We start from the raw sequence: 25,910 nt of genomic DNA on the forward strand, positions 1-25,910 counted from the left end.
TAACCCTGCTGCTTCGAAGCTTCTGCTGTTTCTTCCCAATTTACACAAAAATGCTTAAAAAGATGAGCCGTGAAGTTCAATTTTATTAACATATTTTGATTCTCTTCTTGAAGGTAAGATGAATACTATTCTCACTTCAACCTTTGATGAATAATGAATAGTGTGACAATTCTGAGCAATTAAAAAAATTTAAACATACTAATTATTCAGAATATTAAAATAAATATATTTTAGGGGAGTTTAAGCTCATGAATATCTTCTAAATTCATTGTATTTATATACAAGCTCGATGATTATGGTATTACTATCATTATCAACAGAAAACATCATCAAATTTAAAGAGGAATGAATGTTTGGTGCAATTATAAAGCTTAAACAGAAGTCGACTTATCTACACTGGATAGATCTTGAGTTTCCACTTGTTACATTAGAGTTAACATAAGAATTTTAAATGGTCTTCTGTGAGGCTACAGTTTAATGAACTAGAGGTTATAGTTGTCCTTAATTCAGTCAATAACTTGATTCAGACCTTGCATATGGTGAAGAATTTTGAGACATGATTTCAAAAGCATGATCCATAAAAGAAAAAAAATGATAAGCTGGACTTTATTCAAGTTTAAAAGTTCTGTTCTGTGAAAGACACTGTTAATAGAATTTTAGGTCTTCAAGATTACAGATTTTCCTTAGGTCCATTTCAACATACATTGGAGAATTTTGGAATAAGCAGCAAATTGGAAATACTTTCCACTAATTCATGTATGGATGTGAGAGTTAGACTGTGAAGAAAGCTGAGGGCCAAAGAATTGATGCTTTTGAGCTGTGGTGTTGGAGAAGACTCTTGAGAGTCACTTGGACTACAAGGAGATCCAACCAGTCCACTCTGAAGGAGATCAGCCCTTGGATTTCTTTGGAAGGAATGATGCTTAAAGCTGAAACTCCAGTACTCTGGCCACTTCATGCGAAGAGTTGACTCATTGGAAAAGACTCTGATGCTGGGAGGGATTGGGGGCAGGAGGAAAAGGGGATGACAGAGGATGAGATGGCTGGATGGCATCACTGACTCGATGGACGTGGGTTTGAGTGAACTCCAGGTGTTGGTGATGGACAGGGAGGCCTGGCGTGCTGCAATTCATGAGGTCACAAAGAGTTGGACACAACTGAGCGACTGAACTGAACTGAACTGAATTAAATATGTACTTCATTTAATAATTGTGATCACATACAATTTAAAAAAATTTGAACTCATCTCAGTAGGTGCACAGTTGCATTAACTAAAGATTCAATAGTATTGTATTTCCAGTGTAGAAATAGCTAATCCTGGGCTGTCTAGTACCTGCTTCTAAAAAGTCCTCTGGTACTGTCATTATCTCCTGCATTGCAGGTCAATTCTTCACCATCTAAGCCACCAGGGAAGCCTTATTGGGATTATAACAATCCTGAATTCACAATTTAATTAAAAATTTATTAATTTTCTTAAAATAACTAGTTTTATCATTTGAAGTAGTTGAGTTTCGTTCATTCCTAATTGCCTTGATTATTTCAAGTATTGTATGGTGCCTTGAAATACAAAGACAGCTGCACACAAACATACATCTGTGTGGAGGTAGGGGTTAGTTGCACACTTGCATATCTTCATAAAATGCATGGTTTTAAATGTTTCTTTTGATAGGATATCTTTTGATTTTAAGATATGTGACTTTGAGATAAAAATTCATCAGCTTTTAGAAAACTGAACATATGTTTATGGTTTCTTCATCATGATCATAAGGCATGTTTCTTTCTGGAAAAGATATCAGCAATGGCAATTTCCATTGGAAATAATGAAATGCCACATGTTAATAATGATAAGACTATGTCTATTGATTGGCAATCCCTCTACTCATTGAAGTAAAGATAAAACACTTCGGGGGTGAGTTGGGTTGAAGTTTATAGGCCAAACTGAATATTATCAGTGCCCCATGCTATTTTATTCTCCACAAGTACTTTTCCAAAATTATATGCAGATATTTCCAAGTGCTCCATTTCCATTTGCCCTTTACAGAAAGAGACAATGAATCATTTAAGTGATAAAATATGAAACTAATTTCCAATAAAACACTGAATTTTTCCATTTTGACAAAATATTATATTTAAGATATTTCCTTTTGCCCATTTTAAGAACAAAAGGAGACTATGACACACTTGATATCACATTTGTGTTTCCAGTTAGTATTATTTTATAAATGTTATTTATAAAATGTTAGCATATATTTATAAATTTTATAAATATTTCTTGCTTTTCTAATATTTTCAAGCCTGAATAAAATAATGTATTTCATTGGGTGGTTTACCAATTACAATATGCATTTTATTTTGAGGATATATTTGGGCTCTTGGGAGATAAATTATTCATAACTGGCTTCAAATTGCTTTGGTATGCTCAGGGTTAACTTTTGAATGTAAGCTTCATAACCCGCTTGAAGACTATCCAAGCTCATTGCTCTGTTAGTTGAGCTAGGGCACTCAGATCAAGGAAAAAGAACTTTCAGGGGTAATACAACACAAGGCTCAGCAAAGGATCCATTAATACAAGCATTATAATCTCTGTTAACAAAAATTAAGTTATCCATTGCTTTATTTCCAGGGCAATGGAAATAATTAGATGACAAATTATCATGCTTTGGAAGTATTATGAGGTTAAAGGGTACAGAAACAAATGGAAAATATGTTAAAATAAGGTTGTTTTTAAAACATATGCTCTTTTTTTGTGCTAGATATAGTCTTCTAAAAAGGAGCACACAGTTATATAGATAACTTCTCAAGCTACTTGAAAAAATTACTTCAAATCATTCTTTGATTTACTCAATAAAAATTTATTTTCTACCATATAGTGGTCATCTATTGCAGAAGTAAGTTCATTTCTTAAATTTGATCAAGAAGATTAACAGAAAGGCAAAAACTGCTGCTTTTTTTCAGTAGCATTCTCAGTCTCACAGTTAATGTAGTCAGTTAGTGTATGATCTTAAATGAAATACTTCACCTCTTGTTATGTAGAGATGATCCACTGTAACCTTGCTATCTTATTTTATCTCTGGAAATTGAAAGTATCATTACAATTTGTGCTTGAGAGCTATTTTTATTCATTTTATATTCAGTGAAAGAAATCCTATTTCTTATTCTGTAATATGTCATCTTAATCTGTTAGTTTTCAAACATGATTTTACATAAGTATGTTTTAATGAGAGTTTCAGGAACAAAGCAATGAGAATAAAATTTTAGCAGAGTTTAATATTGGAATTTTTAGTGTTTGCAATATTCAGTGGATGTGGCCTGGGGAGTGTTGTAAGCCCTCTTAAAATACAGTAAACTCTCTAAATGAGACAATATTTAAATCGGCTCAAAGCATTATTATTATCTCCATTTTCAAACATTCCTCACTGATAAGAGAATAAGGACTGCTGCTGCTGCTGCTAAGTCGCTTCAGTTGTGTCCAACTCTATGCTACCCCATAGACGGCAGCCCACCAGGCTCCGCCGTCCATGGGATTGTCCAGGCAAGAACACTGGAGTGGGTTGCCATTTCCTTCTCCAATGGGTGAAAGTGAAAAGTGAAAGTGAAGTCGCTCAGTGTGTCCGACTCTTTGCAACCCCATGGACTGCAGCCTACCAGGCTCCTCCGTCCATGGGATTTTCCAGACGAGAGTACTGGAGTGAGGTGCGATTGCCTTCTCTGGAGAATAAGGACATTTAGGGCTTAAGCTTTGAATACTCTGGTTCATCAGTTCTTTAGTCTCATGGGTAATAGGTAACAGTGCAGCAATATATCATAACTAAAATATAACAAGTTGGTCTTGAGAATGTACAGGAATCCAATTATTAGAAGGAAAATTAAGATCAGGTTATCAGAATTGTTGACTAAGTTTTCCTTGCATGATTTTATTTGCCTAAGAAGAGCCTTTCACATTTATTAATGACAACCACTTCCTTGACCTATGGTGCAACCTCAAGCTCTAGACACTGTGTTTTGCGTAACAATCTGGGCATCTGTTCACACCTACCTTATATCTGCCTGTGTTTGCTGCCATAAGCCAAGGAATGTTTGGGATGTGTGTGTGTGTGTGTGTGTGTGTTAGTCGCTCAGTTGTGTCCGACTGTTTGTGACCCCATGGACTGTAGCCTGCCAGGCTTCTCTGTCCATGGAGTTCTCCAGACAAAAATACTGGAGTGGGTTTCCATTCCCTTCTCCAAGGGGTCTTCTTGATCTGGGTCTCATGCATTGTAGGCAGATTCTTTACCATCTGAGACACAAAGGAAGCCCAGTGTTTGGGGTACTAGAAGCTGAGAGATGAAAGGAAGAGCTTTCCCATACAGGTTTCAGCAGAAACCTGACTCTGATATCTCCTTTCTTTGGGACATCTCGTCTCAGAATGTGAGACAATAAATTTCTGTTGTTCTAAGCCACCCAGTTGGTGGCTTTATTATAGCTATAGCAGTCCTAGGAAACTAATAAGTCCATTACTGCAGTCCATGGGGTTGCAAAGAATCAGACACGACTGAGGGACTGAACAAAAATGACACACATAATAATAAACTGTTGAAGTTTAATGAACTAGCCTTTCTCAAATTTATTTGACAATGAAGTCCTACTAACATCCTTCAGAACAAGTGTTCTTTGAATTAGTGACCTAACACAGTCCATATTTACCCACTTCTGTACTTATTTGTTCTACTTTCTCTAAGAATTATTTCCATTTCTAATAATTGAAATACTTGCAGTTTCCCTTGCCTACTAGCTCCATCATTAAATATTTATTAATTCCTCAATTATTTTAAAAAGCCTATCATATTTTTCTTATGAATTTGTTACCCACTTACTTTTATTATTCCTTATTATATGTAAGGTTCTTGAAATCAAGGAGCATATGTCACTGATCTTTATATAGCCTACACTCACACTATATAGGCTAACTCACAAGGAAGAAACAGAAATAGCTTTGATATGCTTCTTGCTGAGACTTTCCTTTTTATAAATCCCCTATCGATGGAGACTCTGACTCACTCTGGCATGAAACTCTTGCTTTGGCATGGAAGCAATAGCACTGATTACTCAGTGATTCTTTTAATTACTCGTTCTCCTACCACTATGCTGTGGCTTTCAATGATTACCAGTGTTACCATGTTTATTTGTTTACTATGTAGGTCACTGTGTTGTAAGTCGGAGAAGGCAATGGCACCCCACTCCAGTACTCTTGCTTGGAAAATCCCATGGATGGAGGAGCCTGGTGGGCTGCAGTCCTTGGGGTCGCGAAGAGTCGGACACGACTGAGCAACTTCACTTTCACTTTTCACTTTCATGCATAGGAGAAGGAAATGGCAACCCACTCCAGTATTCTTGCCTGGAGAATCCCAGGGATGGGGGAGCCTGGTGGGCTGCCGTCTATGGAGTCGCACAGAGTCGGACACGACTGAAACGACTTAAAGCAGCAGCAGCAGTGCTGTAAGTTATCATTACATTGTTTTTTTAGTGTTCACAAGAATCCTGTGATTTTTACATGTAGGAAACGTAAGTCTCATAGAAATTGAATAATTTGCACAAGATCACATAGTGAATACCTGGTTGAATATGTAAGTCCAGACTGATTTACTCTAGACTATTTTTTCCAGTCTATATTTCTAGCAATAACTATTCAGTGGTTGAAATATAATCTAAACTATCAGGATCACTAATTATATTTAATGAAAGATAAATAATAAATTTTCCATTATCTGGATTTCCAATTAAACTGAATCTTAAGGTTCCAAGCTTATTAACTTTAATTCTTCTTCTTGAAGCAAAGCAGAAGGCTTTCAAAACAAGCTAGAATTTTACAATATTAAAAATATTGCTGCAAAATTAAGTACTATAGGATTATTATAAAACATGAAGGGAAAATACAGGTTGCATTGAATATATTCTATCTGCTACAATCCTCCACTTGGATATTTGCTTGTGGTGTATCTATTCATTTATTTTGGTAATCAAATAAGTTACATGAAGACCTCAGATAAAACATCTACAAAATTCCCAAGTGCTCTAATTGTAACCACTTGCTATAAGTTTAAAAACTTAATAGCTTAATGTAGGGATGAAATATGGTTTATTTGAAGAAATCTACTTAAAAAGTTACCCTTTCATCAACTTACCTCCATGACCATACCTTCTGTGCCATGTAAACTCTAAAAAGAAAAAAAAAGACAAAAATCAGAAAAATATTAATCCCAAAGCTGCTCTTTGTTTTGATTTCAAATGTTACTCAAATAAACGAGATATTAGTTAATGAAATTAGATTATTAGCTCTTCACCATTAAGGCTGAAGTATGACCATGTCTTTGGAAATATTTATTTCTTATCTTTGCATTTTTATAATTACAGCACCAAAAATTTTAAAGAATTGGCATGAATTTTCAGTACTAATAAGAATATCTTTGCTTTATTTTATTCATAAATGTAGACAGCAATAATAACCTTACCACAAATTTTCTTTATTATATTAAATAATATATATGCATATATGCAAATAGTTCTATATGTGTGTGCCCATCAAGTTCATTATTAAAGCAATCAAGGGAGGTTCATAAATGAAAATATAAGATCCATCTATATCTTGAACTTAACAGCAACTCAACAAGTGCTGAATTAAGGTAATTGAGACAGAGGTATTATAAAATATTGTTAGAAAACACACTGCTTCAGATAAAAATACAATGTGCCTTTAGAAATATTTTTTAATCTTTCACACTTATCTTTGAAAAATAGAAATATAGTGTTTGTTTATCCTAAAACTACGGTATACTTAAAACTGCATTGTTATTCTTAAGTCCTTGAATACACTGTAGATTATTTTTGAATTGTTTTCAAAAGATTGACCAGCCAATAATAAAAATTAAATTATATTAACTTGTAAAAAATAGACAGATGTATCAAAAGCTTAAAACCCATTATTTTCTAATATTTTACTATGTTTTACTTTTATGTATACTAATGAGGTTAAGTCGATTTTACCCCTATAGTGAACATACTATATGATGGTGCGCTATTGCATAACTCTTCTCCCACCACCGTACATGGTTTCAAGTTGAAAATGACAACAGTAGGACAATTTACTCTGTAGGAATTGACAAATGCTACAGCAGGGATATTTTTCCCCTCCCAGATATTCAGATTTTAACCATTTACCAGCACATCACTATATAAGATCGATTAACTTATCTTATGAAATTTTAATTGAAACTAAAAAGAAAAAAGAACAAAAGTGTCAGGCTTAATATATATGCATTTACTTGCCTGACCCAGATGGCAAAGGAAAATATTAATTCTGAACTTTATACACTAGACTCAATATAGTGAAAAGAATATTAATTACATTGACATAAATTGTGGAAGTTATATGTTATAGACAGGATATTTCTTACCTGATAGACAAGTTTTAAAAGATATTATTACAAGGAGACTGAACAGTAACCACATTTTCATCTTGTGTTCAGTAGAATTTAGGTTCAAATTTCAAAAAAAATCTTTAACTTTATGGCAGTTGGATAATATTAAACACCTGCATAAAGAGAAGAGAAGAAGGAAGAGGAAAGATAAGAAAAAGGAAAGAAAGGTAATGGAAAATATTCACCATTTGGCATCAACAATATTATCAATTCTATTTTATTTTATATTTCTTATTTGTATAATAAGTTTTAGTTTATTTAAATACATTTGTAAACATCATATTATAATGAAAAGAGTAGATTCGGTATCAGGGCTTCAGCTTCTTCCCAGTACTGACATTGTAAGAAACATGAGCAAGTAACTGAATTGATATTTTTTTAAGTTTTTAATAACTGAGTATAGTAAAATCTTTTTACAAATAGCAGAGTTGTGAACATTTCAATGTCAACTATTTTACCTGAAGATTAAATTGACCTGAAGCACTGGTAGAAAGATTTAGTAAAACATATATTTGTATAAGAATTTCCCTAGTAGCTCAGCAGTAAAAGAATCCCCCTGTAATGCAGGAAACCCGGATTCAAACCCTGGGTAGGGAAGATCCTCTGGCAAAGGAAGTGACAACCCACTCCAGGATTCTTGCCTGGAAAATCCCATGGACAGAGGAGCCTGGCAGGCTACAGTCCACAGGGTCTCAAGAGTTAGACATGACTTAGAAACTAAATCATCACCACAACCATATCTGTATAAGAATTTTATAAATTCATAGACATTGTACAAGAGTTATATCTTAGATTGCCTGTTGGTGGTTTATGGAAAATTTTTGCCAGAAAACCTAAATTTTTAAATGTTAAAGTATATAGATTAATAACTTGTTTATTCCTTTTCCCTGCTTTCACTTTTTTCCTTTATTCATTCAAGAAAATGTAAATAATTGTTCCTTATAAGAGAGAAGCTAGGTTTTGTATGTCAAAATCTTTAAAATTTGGAGAGCTATTTTTAAAGATAAGAAGACAAAATTACTAATATAAACTAAGCTACAGAGACTTCCCTGGTGGTCAGGGAAGTCTAAGAATCCACCTTGCAATTCAGGGGACACAGGTTCAATCCCTGGTCAGGGAACTAAGATCACACATGCCATGGAGAAAATAAGCCCATGTGTCATAACTACTGAGTCCACTCACTACAACTAGAGAGTCCATGAGCTGCAATGAAAGATCCTGCACTACACATGGAAGATCCCACATGTAGCAACTAAGATGCAACACAGCCAAATTAAAAAAATACTAATAAATAAATAAATAAATAAACTACGCTACAAAACTATGCATCAGTCTAAGTAAAATATCTTGCTTTTATAAAATTCTGTAAAAACTTCTGACCACATGATTATTTTGGTTTCAAGGCATTGAAATAGCTTCATTTTAGTGAGGGGTTCTTTGACTTAAGCCTCATCATCACCTTTGTAGATCCATCTGTGACCAAGCATGCAGATAAAAGAATCAAAAAGAAAGCATAGTCTGCTTGCCCTTAAAAAGTTCACAGATCAACAGGAACGCTTATGTGTACACAGGTCAGTGCAATGACAGACTTGTTTGGATCTACATAGTATTAAACTTGAAAGCATGTTTTTTTTAATATAGATTTATTTATTTTAATTGGAGGCTAATTACTTTACAATATTGTATTGGTTTTGCCATACATCAACATGAATCCACCACGGGTGTACACGTGTTCCCATCCTGAACCCTCCTCCCACCTCCCTCCCCATACCATCCCTCTGGGTCATCCCAGTGCACCAGCCCCAAGCATCCTGTATCCTGCATCAAACCTGGACTGGTGATTCATTTCATATATGATATTATACATGTTTCAATGCCATTCTCCCAAATCATCCCCTACCTCCCTCTCCCAGAGTCCAAAAGACTGTTCTATACATCTGTGTCTCTTTTGCTGTCTCACATACAGGGTTATCGTTGCCATCTTTCTAAATTCCATATATATGCATTAGTATACTGTATTGGTGTTTTTCTTTCTGGCTTACTTCACTCTGTATAATAGGCTCCAGTTTCATCCACCTCATTAGAACTGATTCAAATGTATTCTTTTTAATGGCTGAGTAATACTCCATTGTGTATATGTACCACAGCTTTCTTATCCATTCATCTGCAGATGGACATCTAGGTTGCTTCCATGTCCTGGCTATTATAAACAGTGCTGTGATGAACATTGGGGTACACGTGTCTCTTTCAATTCTGGCATGTCAATCATTTATTAAAAACACTGCAAAATATGTCTCAGATGGACCTGGTGGTGGCACTATAACAAATTTTCAAATATTCCAGGGCATTACAAAGAGACTTGACTTCTTCAATGAGACACAATAGGCTCTTCAATTTGAAAACACATGAAATCATATTTTCAAAGATTATGTAGAAATAGAATATAAGAATCTCATGACATAGAATTGAATGTAAAATATAAATTAGAGCATGAAAGCAATTCTGAAAATACCTAATGTTATTATTATCAATATATAAATATATTTAAATGCTATCTAAAGCAGCCAAAATAAAATGGTACTGATTTCTTGCATCATAATGACATGTAGAGTACTACTTATTTTTTTAAATGTGATGGACTTTAAGACCATATTTACCCCCCTTTAATTTGCCAGAATTCCAGCATTTTCCAAGACTGGTAAAAATATTTAGTATTACTACATGGATCAGGAAAAATATTTTTCCCTTTTTGTGTATAGGTTATTTTTCAGTGAAAAATCATTTATTTCTTGAAAAAAAATGAGTTGAATTTTTAGATCAAACATAGTAAATATGGGTCAGTGGAGCAACAGGAAAATTTTTAGATATCTTTGCAAAAGGAAAAATATTCAGCAGATAATTTTTAAATGTCAAGATTGATTATTACCAATTTATTTCTCTTGGACATTGGTAAGAAGAAGAAAACTACACAAATGTATAGATTGTATTAAGTCTAGACTTTTAAATTTAAATTTTATTTCTTTTACTAAACAGAACTGATTAGAAAGGAAAAGAAACAGTAAATAAAGGTGAAGAATAAAGATAAATTCCTTCAGGAGGCAGGGGAATCCATTAAATGATCTATAGAAGAATTCATTTTTTTATTTTGTTATCATTAATATTCAAATATAAACCTAAATTAAAAAGTTTGAAACCTATACACGTTATTTATAGCTCCTAAAGTTTGTCTCCAAAAATGTACATTTCAGCATTTTCTTGGCCCATTGGTTTGTAATTCTTTTCATTGAGTTATACACGCTAATTAAGATGAGTTCCTTTAATGAGGAGGAGGGGAGAAAGGCAAACATAAACTATGCCAAAACTGTTGTGTCGATCAAACAGTTCTTTTTGTAAAGATCAACTTAGATAATATATTTGCAAACATTTTGCAAATTACAAAACATGTGCAGTTTAATGTGTCAGTGATTACTGGATTTTAAATAGTTCAAATTTATCAATTAATAAACCTAAATTGATAATAAATAATTCTAAATAATAACTTTACATAACTAGATAGCATATTCAAAAGCAGAGACATTACTTTGCCAACAAAGGTCCGTCTAGTCAAGGCTATGGTTTTTCCTGTGGTCATGTATGGATGTGAGAGTTGGACTATGAAGAAGGCCGAGCGCCGAAGAATTGATGCTTTTGAACTGTGGTGTTGGAGAAGACTCTTGAGAATCCCTTGGACTGCAAGGAGATCCAACCAGTCCATTCTGAAGGAGATCAGCCCTGGGATTTCTTTGGAAGGAATGATGCTAAAGCTGAAACTCCAGTACTTTGGCCACCTCATTTGAAGAGTTGACTCATTGGAAAAGACTCTGGTGCTGGGAGGGATTGGGGGCAGGAGGAGAAGGGGACGACAGAGGATGAGATGGCTGGAAGGCATCACTGACTCGATGGACGTGAGTCTGAGTGAACTCTGGGTGTTGGTGATGGACAGGGAGGCCTGGCGTGCTGCGATTCATGGGGTCGCAAAGAGTTGGACACGACTGAGCGACTGATCTGATCTGATCTGATCTGAACATTCATCTTAAGAGCAAGGGATGCTGCTGCATCTTTTTTTATTGACTATAGAGGAAGTAGTACTGACCAGAGAGAAAAAGAATCAGGTAAAATTAAAGAACAATTACTTTGAAGAGTATCCTTCAGATTATTAATTTTGACAAATTATGCGAGTGAGATCTTGGTCTGTTTACCTTATTAACTATATAGAGAATCTGGGAAAGAATGAGGGCAGGTCTAAAGGAAGAGTAGCTATGAGTGAGCGATTTCAAGAAACTAAAAATAAGATACAGAGGACTTTTCTAGGTCAAGGATATTATCTTATATTTCCTTCTTAGACAACACCCACAGTATATGGGAACCTGAGGTAAGGCATAGTCAAAGGAAATCCAGGAAAGTCAGCCAGATCTTGTCTGAAACTTGGCTCAACCACTCTTTAGCTTGCAACTTAGGGAAAATTACTCAAGTTCTGACTCATGTACAAAGTATGAACAAAAATGCACATTTCATAGAACACTTGCAAGTGTCATATAAGATTATACATGTGAAATGCTTACTGTGAAAGTAGTAAATAGATATTAACTATCATTCTGCTAAGCATTAGGGCCCATCAGGCTACAAGAGACAATGACACGTTACTTGTTTATTGTGTCTCTAATGCCTGGCACTGAGTAGTCATTTGATATTATATTTATTGAAGAAATGAATGGACCATTCCATAACTGTATTTCAAAACACTTGCCACAAACAAATTAAAATTTAACTTTAGTTCCTTCAAGTAAGCATAAAATACAATAGGTAATAAAAAGTATTTCTTACTGGGGCTCTGGTCTCAGTTATGGGACCTTTGGAGAAGGCAATGGCACCCCACTCCAGCACTCTTGCCTGGAAAATCCCATGGACGGAGAAGCCTTGTAGGCTACAGTCCATGGGTCGCTAGAGTCGGACACGACTGAGCGACTTCACTTTCCCTTTTCACTTTCATGCATTGGAGAAGGAAATGGCAACCCACTCCAGTGTTCTTGCCTGGAGAATCCCAGGGACGGGAAGCCTGGTGGGCTGCCGTCTATGGGGTCGCACTGAGTCGGACACGACTGAAGTGACTTAGCAGTAGCAGCAGCATATACACCTTAGAAGAGGATAGTCTAAGCAGCAATATTTTAAAGCATTTTTAATGTGTATTTTATTGAGTGTTTTTGAAAGACTTCCAATTTCAATATTTTCATTCTCATCAGAAGGAGACATTTTTCATTATCCTGAGGCAAACTATCTTTTCCTTCACTCCAAATATTGCCTATTTCAATAGGACAGTGAGTGATTATCCTGGCAGCATGTATTTCATTTTATTTAATGGATTTCTTTCTGTTTCAGTATAAAAGCATCTCTCACATCATTTTCTGCTACTGATTTGTTCTGTTGTGTCACCAGTTATCCCATCACTTGTGACTCCTGATCCCATCCTCTCAGAGTGCAGCAGAGGAGAGGGGGGCAAGGTTGAGCCCACACACGCTAGTGCAGAAGAAACAGCTCTTCTTAATTCTCTCTGAAGGACCTACCACTCAGTAATCCACAGCCAGCTCCCAGCCCCCATATTCCTGAAAGTGTGGTAGCAAGTGAAGTGGCATAAGAAGAAAACAACTCAAAGATGTGCCAATAAAAGAAGCAGACCTTTTCTTCTCAATATCCAAAAGAACAGAATGACCAGAACCTGGGGATGCATTCCTGCCCACATGCCATGCTGTGCTAGGAAACAGCTCCCTGGTTTCTCCTACTCTCCCCTAGGTCTTTTCACCAGGTACTGCAGATGGCTCATATCACAACTTAACCACAGCTCTATAGGTGTCTAGTGACTGGTGTTTCCCTAACATGTATTGGTGCTATAGTATTCTCCAAACAATTCAACATCCTTTACTAAGACACTTACTTATGTATTTAAACAACTACAACAACAAAAATATAATAAGGCAACACAAGGTGACAGCCTCTGTCTCCTTCCTTCATGCTCTCGTCTGTCCTGCCATGCTTTGCTTTTCCCCGCTCTCTCTCTTTATTTAGATGATGCTATGGTTCTCCTTTGGGAAATCTGGTCCATATCTATGTATGCATTTTTCTGCTAGACAGACATCATCTAGTTCTTGTCTAGTTTTGTTCTGTCATGAGGTATTTCATATAAATTATTTTAAAAATCTTCAACTATACATTAGCAAACATTTAGCCACTAACAATTATTCACAAAGTATTTAGTATTGGTATATAATTAGAGTTTCCTCCAACAATACCAATAAATCTAATATTTCATTGAACTGATGCTTATACAAGCATTTACATTGAAAGAGAACAAAATTTAGAAATATGGATAAAACATTAATATGTATTAGCAAGTGGTGGCATCTCTTTTAGAAAGAAAAAAGATTTGGCAGGATTTCAGGAATCTATTCTGATTAATCCTCAACACAGCTCATACAAGGTCATGTTAAAAATATTTAACCTAAAATTTTACTTACGATACTGACCACTCTGCTCTGGTTCTAAGGAATATTTGCCATGAATTTCAGTTTCCAGAAAATAGAGGAAACTTGTTTGTGCTGAGCTCAGATTATCCTAGGTGAAAAGACATCAACATTTCTTACTCTACATTTTAAAATCAGGGAATATTTTGTCCTCAGACTCAATATGAAAATCTGCCTCTGCTGCACCCATCACTTAATCTTCCTGAGGTGTCAGTTACCCAGTCTGTAGAATGCAAATTCAAGTTCATTCTTCAGAAGATTATTGTGAGGACTAGATTATGCATGGGGCTTCCCAGGTGGTACAGTGGTAAACAATCCACCTACCAATGCTGCAGACTCAAAAGACATGGGTTCAATCCCTGGGTCAGAAAGATTCCCTAGAGAAGGAAATGGCAACCCACTTCAGTATTCTTGCCTGGAAAATTCCATGGACAGAGAACCCTGGTAGGCTACAGTCCGTGGGGTCACAAAGAGTCATACATGACTGGGTACACACACACAAATTATGCATGCATATAGATACACATCTGTGTGTGTAAGTAAAAGCCTTTTGACATGGTTACATTGTTCAGTCACTCAGTCCTGTGATATGTGTACATAATAGAAGTCAAATAGAATAGACTGAAGTCTTATTTCACTGAAGTGAAATCAACTAAAAATCTGAAGAAATAAAGTCAGTATTTTTTTGTTGTTTTGTTTTTTGGCTGTGTGGGATGTGGGATTTCATAGTTTCCTGACCAGGGGTGGAATCCACGCCTGCTGCAGTGGAAGTGTGGAGTCTTAATCACTGGGCTACCAGGGAAGACTCAAATTAGATTTGAATTTAAAATATGTGAATGTTTTAGAAAAGGGATATTATATATTTTAAAAGTCAAACTGTACAAAAAAGATCTTCACAACCCAGATAATCACGATGGTGTGATCACTGACCTAGAGCCAGACATCCTGGAATGTGAAGTCAAGTGGGCCTTAGAAAGCATTACTACGAGCAAAGCTAGTGGAGGTGATGGAATTCCAGTTGAGCTATTCCAAATCCTGAAAGATGATGCTGTGAAAGTGCTGTACTCAATATGCCAGCAAATTTGGAAAACTCAGCAGTGGCCACAGGACTGGAAAAGGTCAGTTTTCATTCCAATCCCAAAGAAAGGCAATGCCAAAGAATGCTCAAATTACCGCACAATTGCACTCATCTCACACGCTAGTAAAGTCATACTCAAAAGTCTCCAAGCCAGGCTTCAGCAATATGGGAACCGTGAACTTCCTGATGTTCAAGCTGGTTTTAGAAAAGGCAGAGGAACCAGAGATCAAATTGCCAACATCCACTGGATCATGGAAAAAGCAAGAGAGTTCCAGAAAAACATCTATTTCTGCTTTATTGACTAAGCCAAAGCCTTTGACTGTGTGGATCACAATAAACTGTGGAAAATTCTGAAAGAGATGGGAATACCAGACCACCTGATCTGCCTCTTGAGAAATTTGTATGCAGGTCAGGAAGCAACAGTTAGAACTGACATGGAACAACAGACTGGTTCCAAATAGGAAAAGGAGTATGTCAAGGCTGTATATTTATAATAGCTAAGATGTAGAGGCAACCTAAGTGTTCATCAATAGAGGAATGGATAAAGAAGAAATGGTGTGTGTGTGTATAACTCGGCCATTAAAAAATAAAATTTTACCATTTAGAAAAACACTGATGGACCTGGAGGGTACTATAGTTAGTGAAATAAATCAGAGAGAGAAACATGTATTAAATGTTATCACTTAACATGGAATCTAAAAGATAAACAAATGAATATAACAGAACAGAAACAGACTCACAGATATAGAGAACAAGCCAGCAGTTGTCACTGGGGATAAGCACTGCTGCTGCTGCTGCTAAGTCACTTCAGTCGTGTCCGACTCTGTGCGACCCCATAGATGGCAACCCACCAGGCTCCCCCGTCCCGGGATTCTCCAGGCAAGAACACTGGAGTGGGTTGCCATTGCCTTCTCCAATGCATGAATGTGAAAAGTGAAAGTGAAGTTGCTCAGGTGTGTCTGACTTTTCCTGACCCCATGGACTGCAGCCTACCAGGCTCCTCCGTCCATGCGATTTTCCAGGCAAGAGTATTGGAGTGGGGTGCCATTGCCTTCTCCTTACTCTTATATAAAATGTTTATAAATAAACTCAAGATCCTTAAAACAACAAATATTTAAAAAAAGATACAAGGATACAAGCATTGTACTACACAGGAATGGGCTACAGTCCATGGTGTCACAATGAGTCAGACACAACTGCTTACACACACACACACACACACACACACGCACTACACAGGGAATATAGCCAAAACTTTGTAATAACTTTAAATGGATCATAACCTATAAAAATATTGAATCACTATATTGTATACCTGAAACTGGTATTTTAAATCAATGATACTAATATTAAAAGAATCCATTTATTATTCAACTCCATAACTTATTCTACTTTGAATCCTCAGAATCTAGTGCTGGGTATAGCAAAGAATTGCTCTTCAAAATATCAAATGGATGCTAAATGAAACATAAAGCATAGCAGGTGAATTTTAGTAAGAATTAGAAACGATAATGGGGAGTTGCCCTAATAATCTTTGTGTTGTCAGTGGTTTACATTATGGTTCAGGTTGGAAAGAACTGAATGGAGTCAGGTGGATTAATAACAAAACTGAAAGCAACATGGTAACTTCAGACACATGGGAACAATTAAGTAGCAATAGGTAACTCAGATGGTAAAGCGTCTGCCTACAACGCGGGAGACTCGGGTTCGATCCCTGGGTTGGGAAGATCCCCTGGAGAAGGAAATGTCAACCCAATCCAGTACTCTTGCCTGGAGAATCCCATGGACCGAGGAGCCTGGTAGGCTATAGTCCATGGGGTCGCAAAGAGGTGTACACGACTGAACAACTTTACTTCACTTCACTTCACTTCATTTCACGTCAATATGTATATGGGGGCTTTCCTAGTGGCTGCTCAGACAGTAAAGAATCCGCCTGCAATGCAGATGCAGAATCCCATGGAGAATCCCATGGACCCAGGAGCCTGGTGGGCTGCAGTCCACAGGGTCGCAAAGAGTCGGACACGACTGAGTGACTTTACTTTTCACTTTATATTATCTCATCAGTTCAGTTCAGTTCAGTCACTCAGTCGTGTCCAACTCTTTGCGACCCCATGAATCGCAGCACGCCAGGCCTCTCTGTCCATCACCAACTCGCGGAGTTTACGCAAACTCATGTCCACAGACTTGGTGATGCTATTCAGCCATCTCAGCCTCTGTTGTCCCCTTCTCCTCCTGCCCCCAATCCCTCCCAGCATCAGGGTCTTTTCCAATGAGTCAACACTTTGCATGACATAGCCAAAGTATTGGAGTTTCAGCTTTAGCATCAGTCCTTACAGGGAACACCCAGGACTGATCTCCTTTAGAATGGACTGGTTGAATCTCCTTGCAGTCCAAGGGACTCTCAAGAGTCCTCTCCAACACCACAGTTCAAAAGCATCAATTCTTCAGCACTCAGCTTTCTTCACAGACCAACTCTCACATCCATACATGACCACTGGAAAAACCATAGCCTTGACTAGACGGACCTTTGTTGGCAAAGTAATGTCTCTGCTTTTCAATATGCTATCTAGGTTGGTCATAACTTTCCTTCCAAGGAGTAAGCGTCTTTTAATGTCATGGCTGCAATCACCATCTGCAGTGATTTTGGAGCACCCCAAAATAAATTCTAACACTGTCTCCACTGTTCCCCCATCTATTTCCCATGAAGTGATGGGACCAGATGCCATGATCTTCGTTTTCTGAATATTGAGCTTTAAGCCAACTTTTTCACTCTCCTCTTTCACTTTCATCAAGAGGCTTTTTAGTTCCTCTTCACTTTCTGCCCTATCTTGCCAAATTTCTGTGAGATTTTGAGAGACAGACCGACTTCTGAGGATCACCCAAAGACACACAACTAAAAACAGAGCTAAATTTGAATTCTGTTCCAGGCAGACCTAAATCCTTTACTTTCTACCATTTAACTTTTTAAGGAGATATTTAGCTGTTCTTGCTCTAAATCATAAATGATATTTTGTACATTCAATGGTTAACATATTTTTCAAAATACTGTCAGTGTTTTACAAAGTATGGTCTAGGAGCCACATACATTAACAGTACTTGGTGTGCTTGTTAATAAAATAGATTTCTGACAATTCTCAAGAATAATTAGAGTCTCTGAGGGAACAGTTCAGGTATTTGCATTTTAACCAAGCTTCTAAGGTAATTTGTAGGCATACTAAAGTTCAAGAACTATTGTAGTAAATGAATTAAGTGAAGGTTTGGATATTTCTACCAGTCAGCTGCTGCTGCTGCTGCTAAGTTGCTTCAGTCGTGTCCGACTCTGTGGGACCCCATAGACAGAAGCCCACTAGGCTCTTCTGTCCCTGGGATTCTCCAGGCAAGAATACTGGAGTGGGTTGCCATTTCCTTCTCCAATGCATAAAAGTGAAAAGTGAAAGTGAAGTCACTCAATCCTGCCCAACTCTTAGCGACCCCATGGACCGCAGCCTACCAGGCTCCTCCATCCATGGGATTTTCCAGGCAAGAGTACTGGAGTGTCTACCAGTCAGAGAATATGCAAATGGTTTCTGACTTTATTAAGCCCCATCTTTAGCCAGTGCACTCTAAAAATCAAAAGATATGCAATGCTTAATAACCTACTCTTAAAATTATGTCTACACTATACTTTGTTGCAGCATTTGGTCTGGGTGAGAATTGAATATCCTGTCTCCATCTGATTTACTTTGCTACATTGTAATGAACAGGCATTTTGATACATTGCTTTGACACTTACCTGGAAGGTTTCCTACTTTAAAATGAGACCCTCTTGTTGGACTATAATGACATAACTTCTCTTGTTGCCTAACTGTAGTTCAAAATGATCTGAGATAGCTGTACTATTACAAAGAAACCTACTCTGTGATACTTTCCCTGTGAATCATATCTAAAACTCCAAAGTAGGATTTAATAAGTCCTTGACAGCAGAAAAAATTTCCCATGCCAGGAAGAGAGAAATTTCAACTTCTTTTTCTTTTGCCTTCCCACACATGTATAAAAGGACAAGTCTGTGAAGAAAAGGTGCCAGGTTGAAACGCTCACTCAATTTACACTGGGAGTTTTAAAGAGTTCCTGGACCATAGTCTCCCTTTTGTATGGCTTCATTCTTCTGTGGAAATGACCACGTCTAACAGCAAGGCTTTATTGCTGCTGCCACTCTGCTGTTGAGGCTCCACTCTAAGCCCTTCTATCCAAAGACTGCTCTGTGCTGCACAGATTTAACTGGATGTCCTGTGTATAAAAGAGCAGACCTTTATTCTACCTCACCAATAAAGGTACATAGAATTTCATGCTGTTCTCCCACAATTGACGCATCCATGATTGCAGAATAAAGCTGATGATCTTGTAGATCCTATTGGGTACTGTTAAGGTTAAGAGAGATACCACACAGAAGGCACAGACCTCCTGAAATGGCAACAAGTAACCACTGACATTTCATTTAAAAAAAAAAAACAAGAAAAAGTTACTGACTCCTGTCATTGTTTCAGTACTTAAACTTATGACTGATTTTTACTCAGATATTTTAGGCCCTTATTTCTAGAAACAGCATAAAAGAATCACTTTTTAAAAATGTGCTTCAACTAGAACAATTCAATAACTATTCATTTTTTGAAACACATGTAAGAGGATGTCATTGAATGTTAGTGTGAATTAATAGACCTGTTTTTTTTATTGAGTGCTATTCAAAGACCAAGAAGTTTGTTTCATTTTCTTTGAAGAGTATAAAATAAAATAATCATATAAAGGTAGCTGGGTGGTAATTTTTAATTATTCATTATTTCCATATACATTTATGAAGTATCTATCAAATTGAGACATTTCATAGCAGCAGCATAACTATTTGTAAATCAAAGACTTATTCAGTGAGGAAATTTTATGGTTAGAAATGCCTCAATATAAGATTGCATTGTTCCTTTTTCAGTGCGCCATATTACCTGACATGATATCTTATACATTGAAAATATTCAATTTAATATCTGTTGAATAAACTCAATGAGCTATTACTAAAAGCAAATCACTGGTCTTACTTTTGACTCATGGATCCAAGCAAGCAGGAGGAGGCAACAATACTAAAAGCATACAGTAGGAAAGTGTGTGTCAAATTCAGAGAAATCTGAGGCATTTAATATGACCAGGGCCTGCACTCATGGGAGCGTTTAATAAGCGGGGATAAAAATGTCAAATTATAGGACCTTAAATGTCATGTGTTGAACTTTTGGTTTCTTCCACAGGCAGTGAGTTAAGTTTCTTTTGCTGAATTGTTCTGCAAGAAAATATAGTCATAATATTTAATCCTAAATACTTTGGTTGATGAACACTGCTCTTCAGGCCCCTCCTCAGTGTTCTGTGACCAGAAGAGATATTGGCGAAACGCCCCAACTTCTGCACTCTGATGGATTCACAGCATCAAGGTTTCAGATTGATAGGGATAACATGGTCATGGGCTATACAGAGAACTTTATCCCTTTTTATTCAAATTTATGTCAAAGATTAAATTGTAAGGCAAGAGTGGATATCACTCCATTTATATGAACTTACAGAACAAAGATGTGGCTTATTTAAAAACTGAAATATAAAAGTAAAGGATCTATAACTTCTGGAAATAATTTTATTCTTTCTAAATGTAAGTAATGATTTCTTGTGTCATACCCAAGTCTTATCAATCAGCAAATTCTGACTGGGTACCTAATATGTGAAAGGTGCTACACAAGCCACAGTTGCAAACTGAAGTAGAGGCAAGTTTTCAAACTTTAGAAGCTTTGTGTCTAGTTAGGCTCAAGATTCAGAGCAATCTCAGTGGATATCCCTTTGATCCCTGCTATTAAGAGGAAACTTTACCTATGCATTTACTATTTCAATGAACATGTATACAAATATCTGAAACCTAGTGAATAATATTAAAATTGATCTTTAGAAAATTTAACTGACTTACTTTTACTCTCTGCCTCAAAATTTATCAGTGATATAAATTTCAACAAATATCTATTGACTATCTATCATATGTAGTACACATTAATATTAAAGAAATTTAAAAACTCACTTATAAGTTTTAGCTTAGTAGTTAAGATAACCACACTCTATGACCTCTCATTTTGTAAGCTAGCCTCTGTTCTAGAAACTTGAGTATTAACTCAAGTAATCTTTACATGAACCAATAATGTAGCTACTACTCTTAACCTCAGTTCATGGATGTCTTACTGTATCTCACTGTGCGCTGAACCCAGGATAGGCAAGGCATGAGCAGGGAAGCTGAATGAAAACTCAAGGAGTTGTAGGAACTGCAGACATGTTTATTTTCTCTTGGCTGACACAGCAGACGTAACAGCTACAGACATGCTCTATTTCCTTGAAGTTGACCCAGTGGACACGGCCATGGCACAGCTGCAAGGGCTTTTCAGGTGGATTTTATATAGATTTACAGAGCAAAAGTGGCCCTTGGCCAAGCAGGTACATCATGAGGCGCATGTGCAGTGCTATAAGTGATCTCAGCTGTTACATAACCAGGTATTTACTAAACGTGGGGTGAGAGGGAGAGGCCGTGGGGTGACAGAGCCTGACCACCACCATCTTGGTTAATTTGCTCTTTCCCTACAGTGGATAAGAAAACAAAAACCTTTCCTATATTTTAAAACCTAGATCAAGATTATCTTTATAAGAAAAACTGTCCTCAATATCCTTCTGTGAGGTCTTGTCCCTTTTCTAAAATCTTTATGTAGTTTTTGACTCACTGATATGTCATTATTATGCTCTTGCTTGTCTTCCAAACTTCCAAAGAATATATGGACATTTGATTACTAAACATTTGAAGACAATTTAAGAGGTGAAGAAAAAAGAATTTTGGATAAGTTGTTTCTTTGTCAAAATCTGGTATTTCTGATAGGTCTTAATGGCTTATGAAGATAATAAATAGAGAAAAATATCTGATTATGAAATTGCCCTGGGAACTCTGTACATATGTTCACAGTATTTCAGATTTTTATATTATCAAAAGACAGTGAGACTGAGAGACAAGAGTATGGATAATATCAGAACTTACTCATATAGTTATTTCATTTTGGGCAAGTTATTCCAGCCTATGTCAATTGTGAGAATCATTTGAAAAATGTACACAAAACATTTGTACATCTGTGTTAATTTTTCATCACCAGAACTAGATTATAAATTAGGGAACAGAACGTGCCTTATATATATATGTCTTTATATTATTAAGGATTAAATACTTTGCACAGAACTTGTGATTAATATATATATATATGTATGTGTGTGCATGTGCACACTGGTGTATGAGTATGCATATGTTCAATGCCATAGAAGGTTTGCATGTCAGAGAAACAAGCTAACTGAAAGAAAAAGCACCACAGTTGTGAATGGCTACGACACTGCCTTCATTTAGAACTTAATCACTGTTAAATAGTTAATCCTGACTTGAGGATAATTCCATGTATTTATCTGGAGAGGAACGATATGATACCATTTCTCTTTCAAGATCTAATGACTTCTCTAATACAGTGCAGCTGTCAATACAACTTGCAATGTAGGTAGGTAAAATCAGCAATTCACTTAGCAGTACATAGTAGTAGAAGCAGTTGTACAGGCAATTTTATTTGTTTTAAAATATTTAAGTGTCTATCATGTACACTGGGCTAGATCATAGAGATTTAGTAGACACAAAATAAGTGTCATTTGACTTCAGTATAACCAGTGAGACATAAAAAATGACTGGAAGTAGAAGATAAGCAAAAGGAAGGAGTTCAGCCACTGCTGCTGCTGCTAAGTTACTTCAGTCACGTCCGACTCTGTACAACCCCATAAATGGCAGCCCACCAGGCTCCCCTGTCCCTGGGATTCTTCAGGCGAGAATACTAGAGTGGGTTGCCATTTCCTTCTCCAATGCAGGAAAGTGAAAAGTGAAAGGGAAATCGCTCAGTCGTGTCTGACTCTTAGTGACCCCATGGAATGAAGCCTACCAGGGCCCTCCATCCATGGGATTTTCCAGGCAAGAGTACTGGAGTGGGGTGCCATTGCCTTCTCCGAAGGAGTTCAGAGACGAGTGCTTATCTCTCAGCTTCCCTGTTGTAGTAGAAGATGCTTCCATTTGGCAAAGGGGAGGTAGGGTTTTGGTAGGAAGGTGACTTGACAAAAAATTTACTTTTGAATATGCTAGGTTTGAGTTTCCTATTAGACATCCAAGTGGTGATACCCAGTGAAGCATTTGAGTAAGTGAGACCAGAATTTGGGGTTAGGATATAGGCATTGGGAGGGGATTTGCAAAGAGCTAATATTTTTGAAGTTCAGTAATGGGTAGAACATTTTAAATCAATTTGTTTTATGCAGTACAGAAATTAAAGGAAGATAAATCAAATGGCAGAAGTGTACACCTGAGATTAATTTTTCACCCATCATGATCTGCCCACTGACTTTAAAAGAAAAAAAGCAGCTACAGTTGCATCTTGGCAAGAAACTTGCAGCTCTTTGCACTCCTGCCAGAATTATTTTCTTTATGAGTTTAAAAAAATATTTTGGCTTTTGTTCAAAATTTCTTGCTGAAGATTTTTTTTAAAAGATTAAAGAAAACAGTTTCTTGGGTGTTTTGAAGATTTAGTAAATGTCACTAGTTTAGTTTCAGTTTCTTAGAATAAAGATCTCACAAGTTTTAAAAAGCAAAAATGTGTCCAATCTCGAACTAATTTTGAAAGCATAATACAAGGTTTATTATGATTTTTTAAGGACCTTTAGCCTTAATTATCAGTTTTGAATTCCATATGTCTGTACAAAAATCTTGAATTACCATTGACATTGTAAGAGATTTTTAATTTCACTTGAAAATTAAATTTCTTATTTGGCTATGATATAATGATCTCCATAGTCATGGTAAAAAGGAAGAATTTTGCAGAAAATTTTAGGCAAAATGCAATATTTTTACTTGAATTATCTAAGTGACCCTACATTCTTTGTTTGTATTTGAACAATATTTGAAATCTTTAATAATAATAATAACCACCAGAATATTTATGGTTAATTTTTCATATCTCAGTAGGTCATTCTTTTCCAATTAATAAAAGCGTTATATTTTCAACTCCATCATGTTTTTCTTTATTCACTCTCTAGCTGTTTTCATTTTTGTTTCATTTGCTTTGATTGATGTCCTGAATTTCTGGGAAAGGGTGTTTGTGATGATTTGTATTCTCTTGAACCAAACATCTCTCTCAGCATTCCAGAGAAGCAAAAAATAATATGTGTTGCCCTTTATATTTCTTTTAATATATATTATATTATGATATATTGGCAAGTTACCTCACAGACAGGACTGTTAAAAAGTTGCAAAGTATCAGATTGCAAATATCTTGCCTTTGAAGAAGTGAAGTTTCATTTAAGAAACTATAAGTACACATTGTACAGGAGGCAGTGATCAAGACCATCCCCAAGAAAAAGAAATGCAAAAAGGCAAAATGGTTGTCTGAGGAGGTCTTACAAATAGCTGAGAAAAGAAGAGAAGCTAAAGGGAAAGGAGAAAAGAGAAGATATACCCATTTGAATACACAGTTTCAAAGTATAGCAAGGAGAGATAAGAAAGCCTATCTCAGGGATCAAGGCAAAGACATAGTGGAAAACAATAGAATGGGAAAGACCAGAGATCTCTCCAAGAAAATTAGAGATATCAAGGCAGCATTTCATGCAAAGATGGGCTCAATAAAGTACAGAAATGGTATGGACCTAACAGAAGCAGAAGGTATTAAGAAGAGGTGGCAAGAATACACAGAAGAACTATACAACAAAGATCTTCATGACCCAGAAAACCACGGTGGTGTGCTACTCACCTAGAGCCAGATATCCTGGAATGCAAAGTCAAATGGGCCTTAGAAAGCATCACTATGAACAAAGCTAGTGGAGGTGATGGAATTCCAATTGAGCTATTTCAAATCCTAAAAGATGATACCGTGAAAGTGCTGCACTCAATATGCCAGCAAATTTGGAAAACTCAGCAGTGGCCACAGGACTGGAAGAGGTCAGTTTTCATTCCAATCCCAAAGAAAGGCAATGCCACAGAATATTCAAACTACTGAACAATTGCACTCATCTCACACCCTAGCAAAGTAATGCTCAAAATTCTCCATAGGCTTCAAACGTATGTGAACCATGAACTTCCAGATGTTCAAGCTGGATTTAGAAAAGGCAGAGGAACCACAGATTAAATTGCCCACATCTGTTGGATCATCAAAAAAGCAAAAGAGTTCCAGAAAAACATCTACTTTTGCTTTATTGACTACACCAAAGCCTTTGACTGTGTGGATCATGACAAACTAGAAAATTCTTAAAGAGATGTGAATACCAGACCACCTTATCTGCCTCCTGAGAAATCCATATGCAGGTCAAGAAGCAACAGTTCTATTGGAACTGGACATGGAACAGACTGGTTCCAAATTGGGAAAGGAGTATGTCGAGGCTGAACATTGTCACTCTGCTTATTTAACTTATATGCAGAGTACATCTTGTGAAGTACTGGGATGGATGGAACACAAGCTGGAATCAAGATTGCTGGGAGAAATATCAGTAACCTCAAATACGCAGATGACACCACCCTTATGGCAGAAAATGAAGAACTAAAGAGTCTCTTGATGAAAGTGAAAGAGGAGAGTGAAAAAGTTGGCTTAAAACTCAACATTCAGAAAACTAAGATCATGGATTCCGATCCCATCACTTCATGGCAAATAGAATGGGAAACAATGGAAACAGTGACAGATTTTATTTTCTTGGGCTCCAAAATCACTGCAGATGATGGCTGCAGCC

At 36.5% G+C, this 25,910-nt stretch overlaps 1 protein-coding gene across 4 annotated transcripts in view; it reads right to left on the reverse strand.

Annotated features, from left to right (window-relative positions):
- Nucleotides 1-25,910, reverse strand: part of CNTN1 (contactin 1) — a 404,757-nt gene that overhangs the window by 182,189 nt on the left and 196,658 nt on the right. For all 4 annotated transcript variants that reach the window (XM_070789265.1, XM_019960785.2, XM_070789264.1 and 1 more), the window contains 2 exons: nt 7,431-7,567; nt 6,162-6,194 (listed from right to left, as the gene is read on the reverse strand). In XM_070789265.1, the coding sequence (XP_070645366.1) occupies nt 6,162-6,194; nt 7,431-7,491 (94 nt within the window). In that variant the 5' untranslated portion in view covers nt 7,492-7,567. The remainder of the gene's footprint in view (nt 1-6,161; nt 6,195-7,430; nt 7,568-25,910) is intronic.

Source organism: Bos indicus, chromosome 5, assembly GCF_029378745.1.
Source record: "Bos indicus isolate NIAB-ARS_2022 breed Sahiwal x Tharparkar chromosome 5, NIAB-ARS_B.indTharparkar_mat_pri_1.0, whole genome shotgun sequence".
In the NCBI taxonomy this organism is placed as follows: domain Eukaryota; kingdom Metazoa; phylum Chordata; class Mammalia; order Artiodactyla; family Bovidae; genus Bos; species Bos indicus.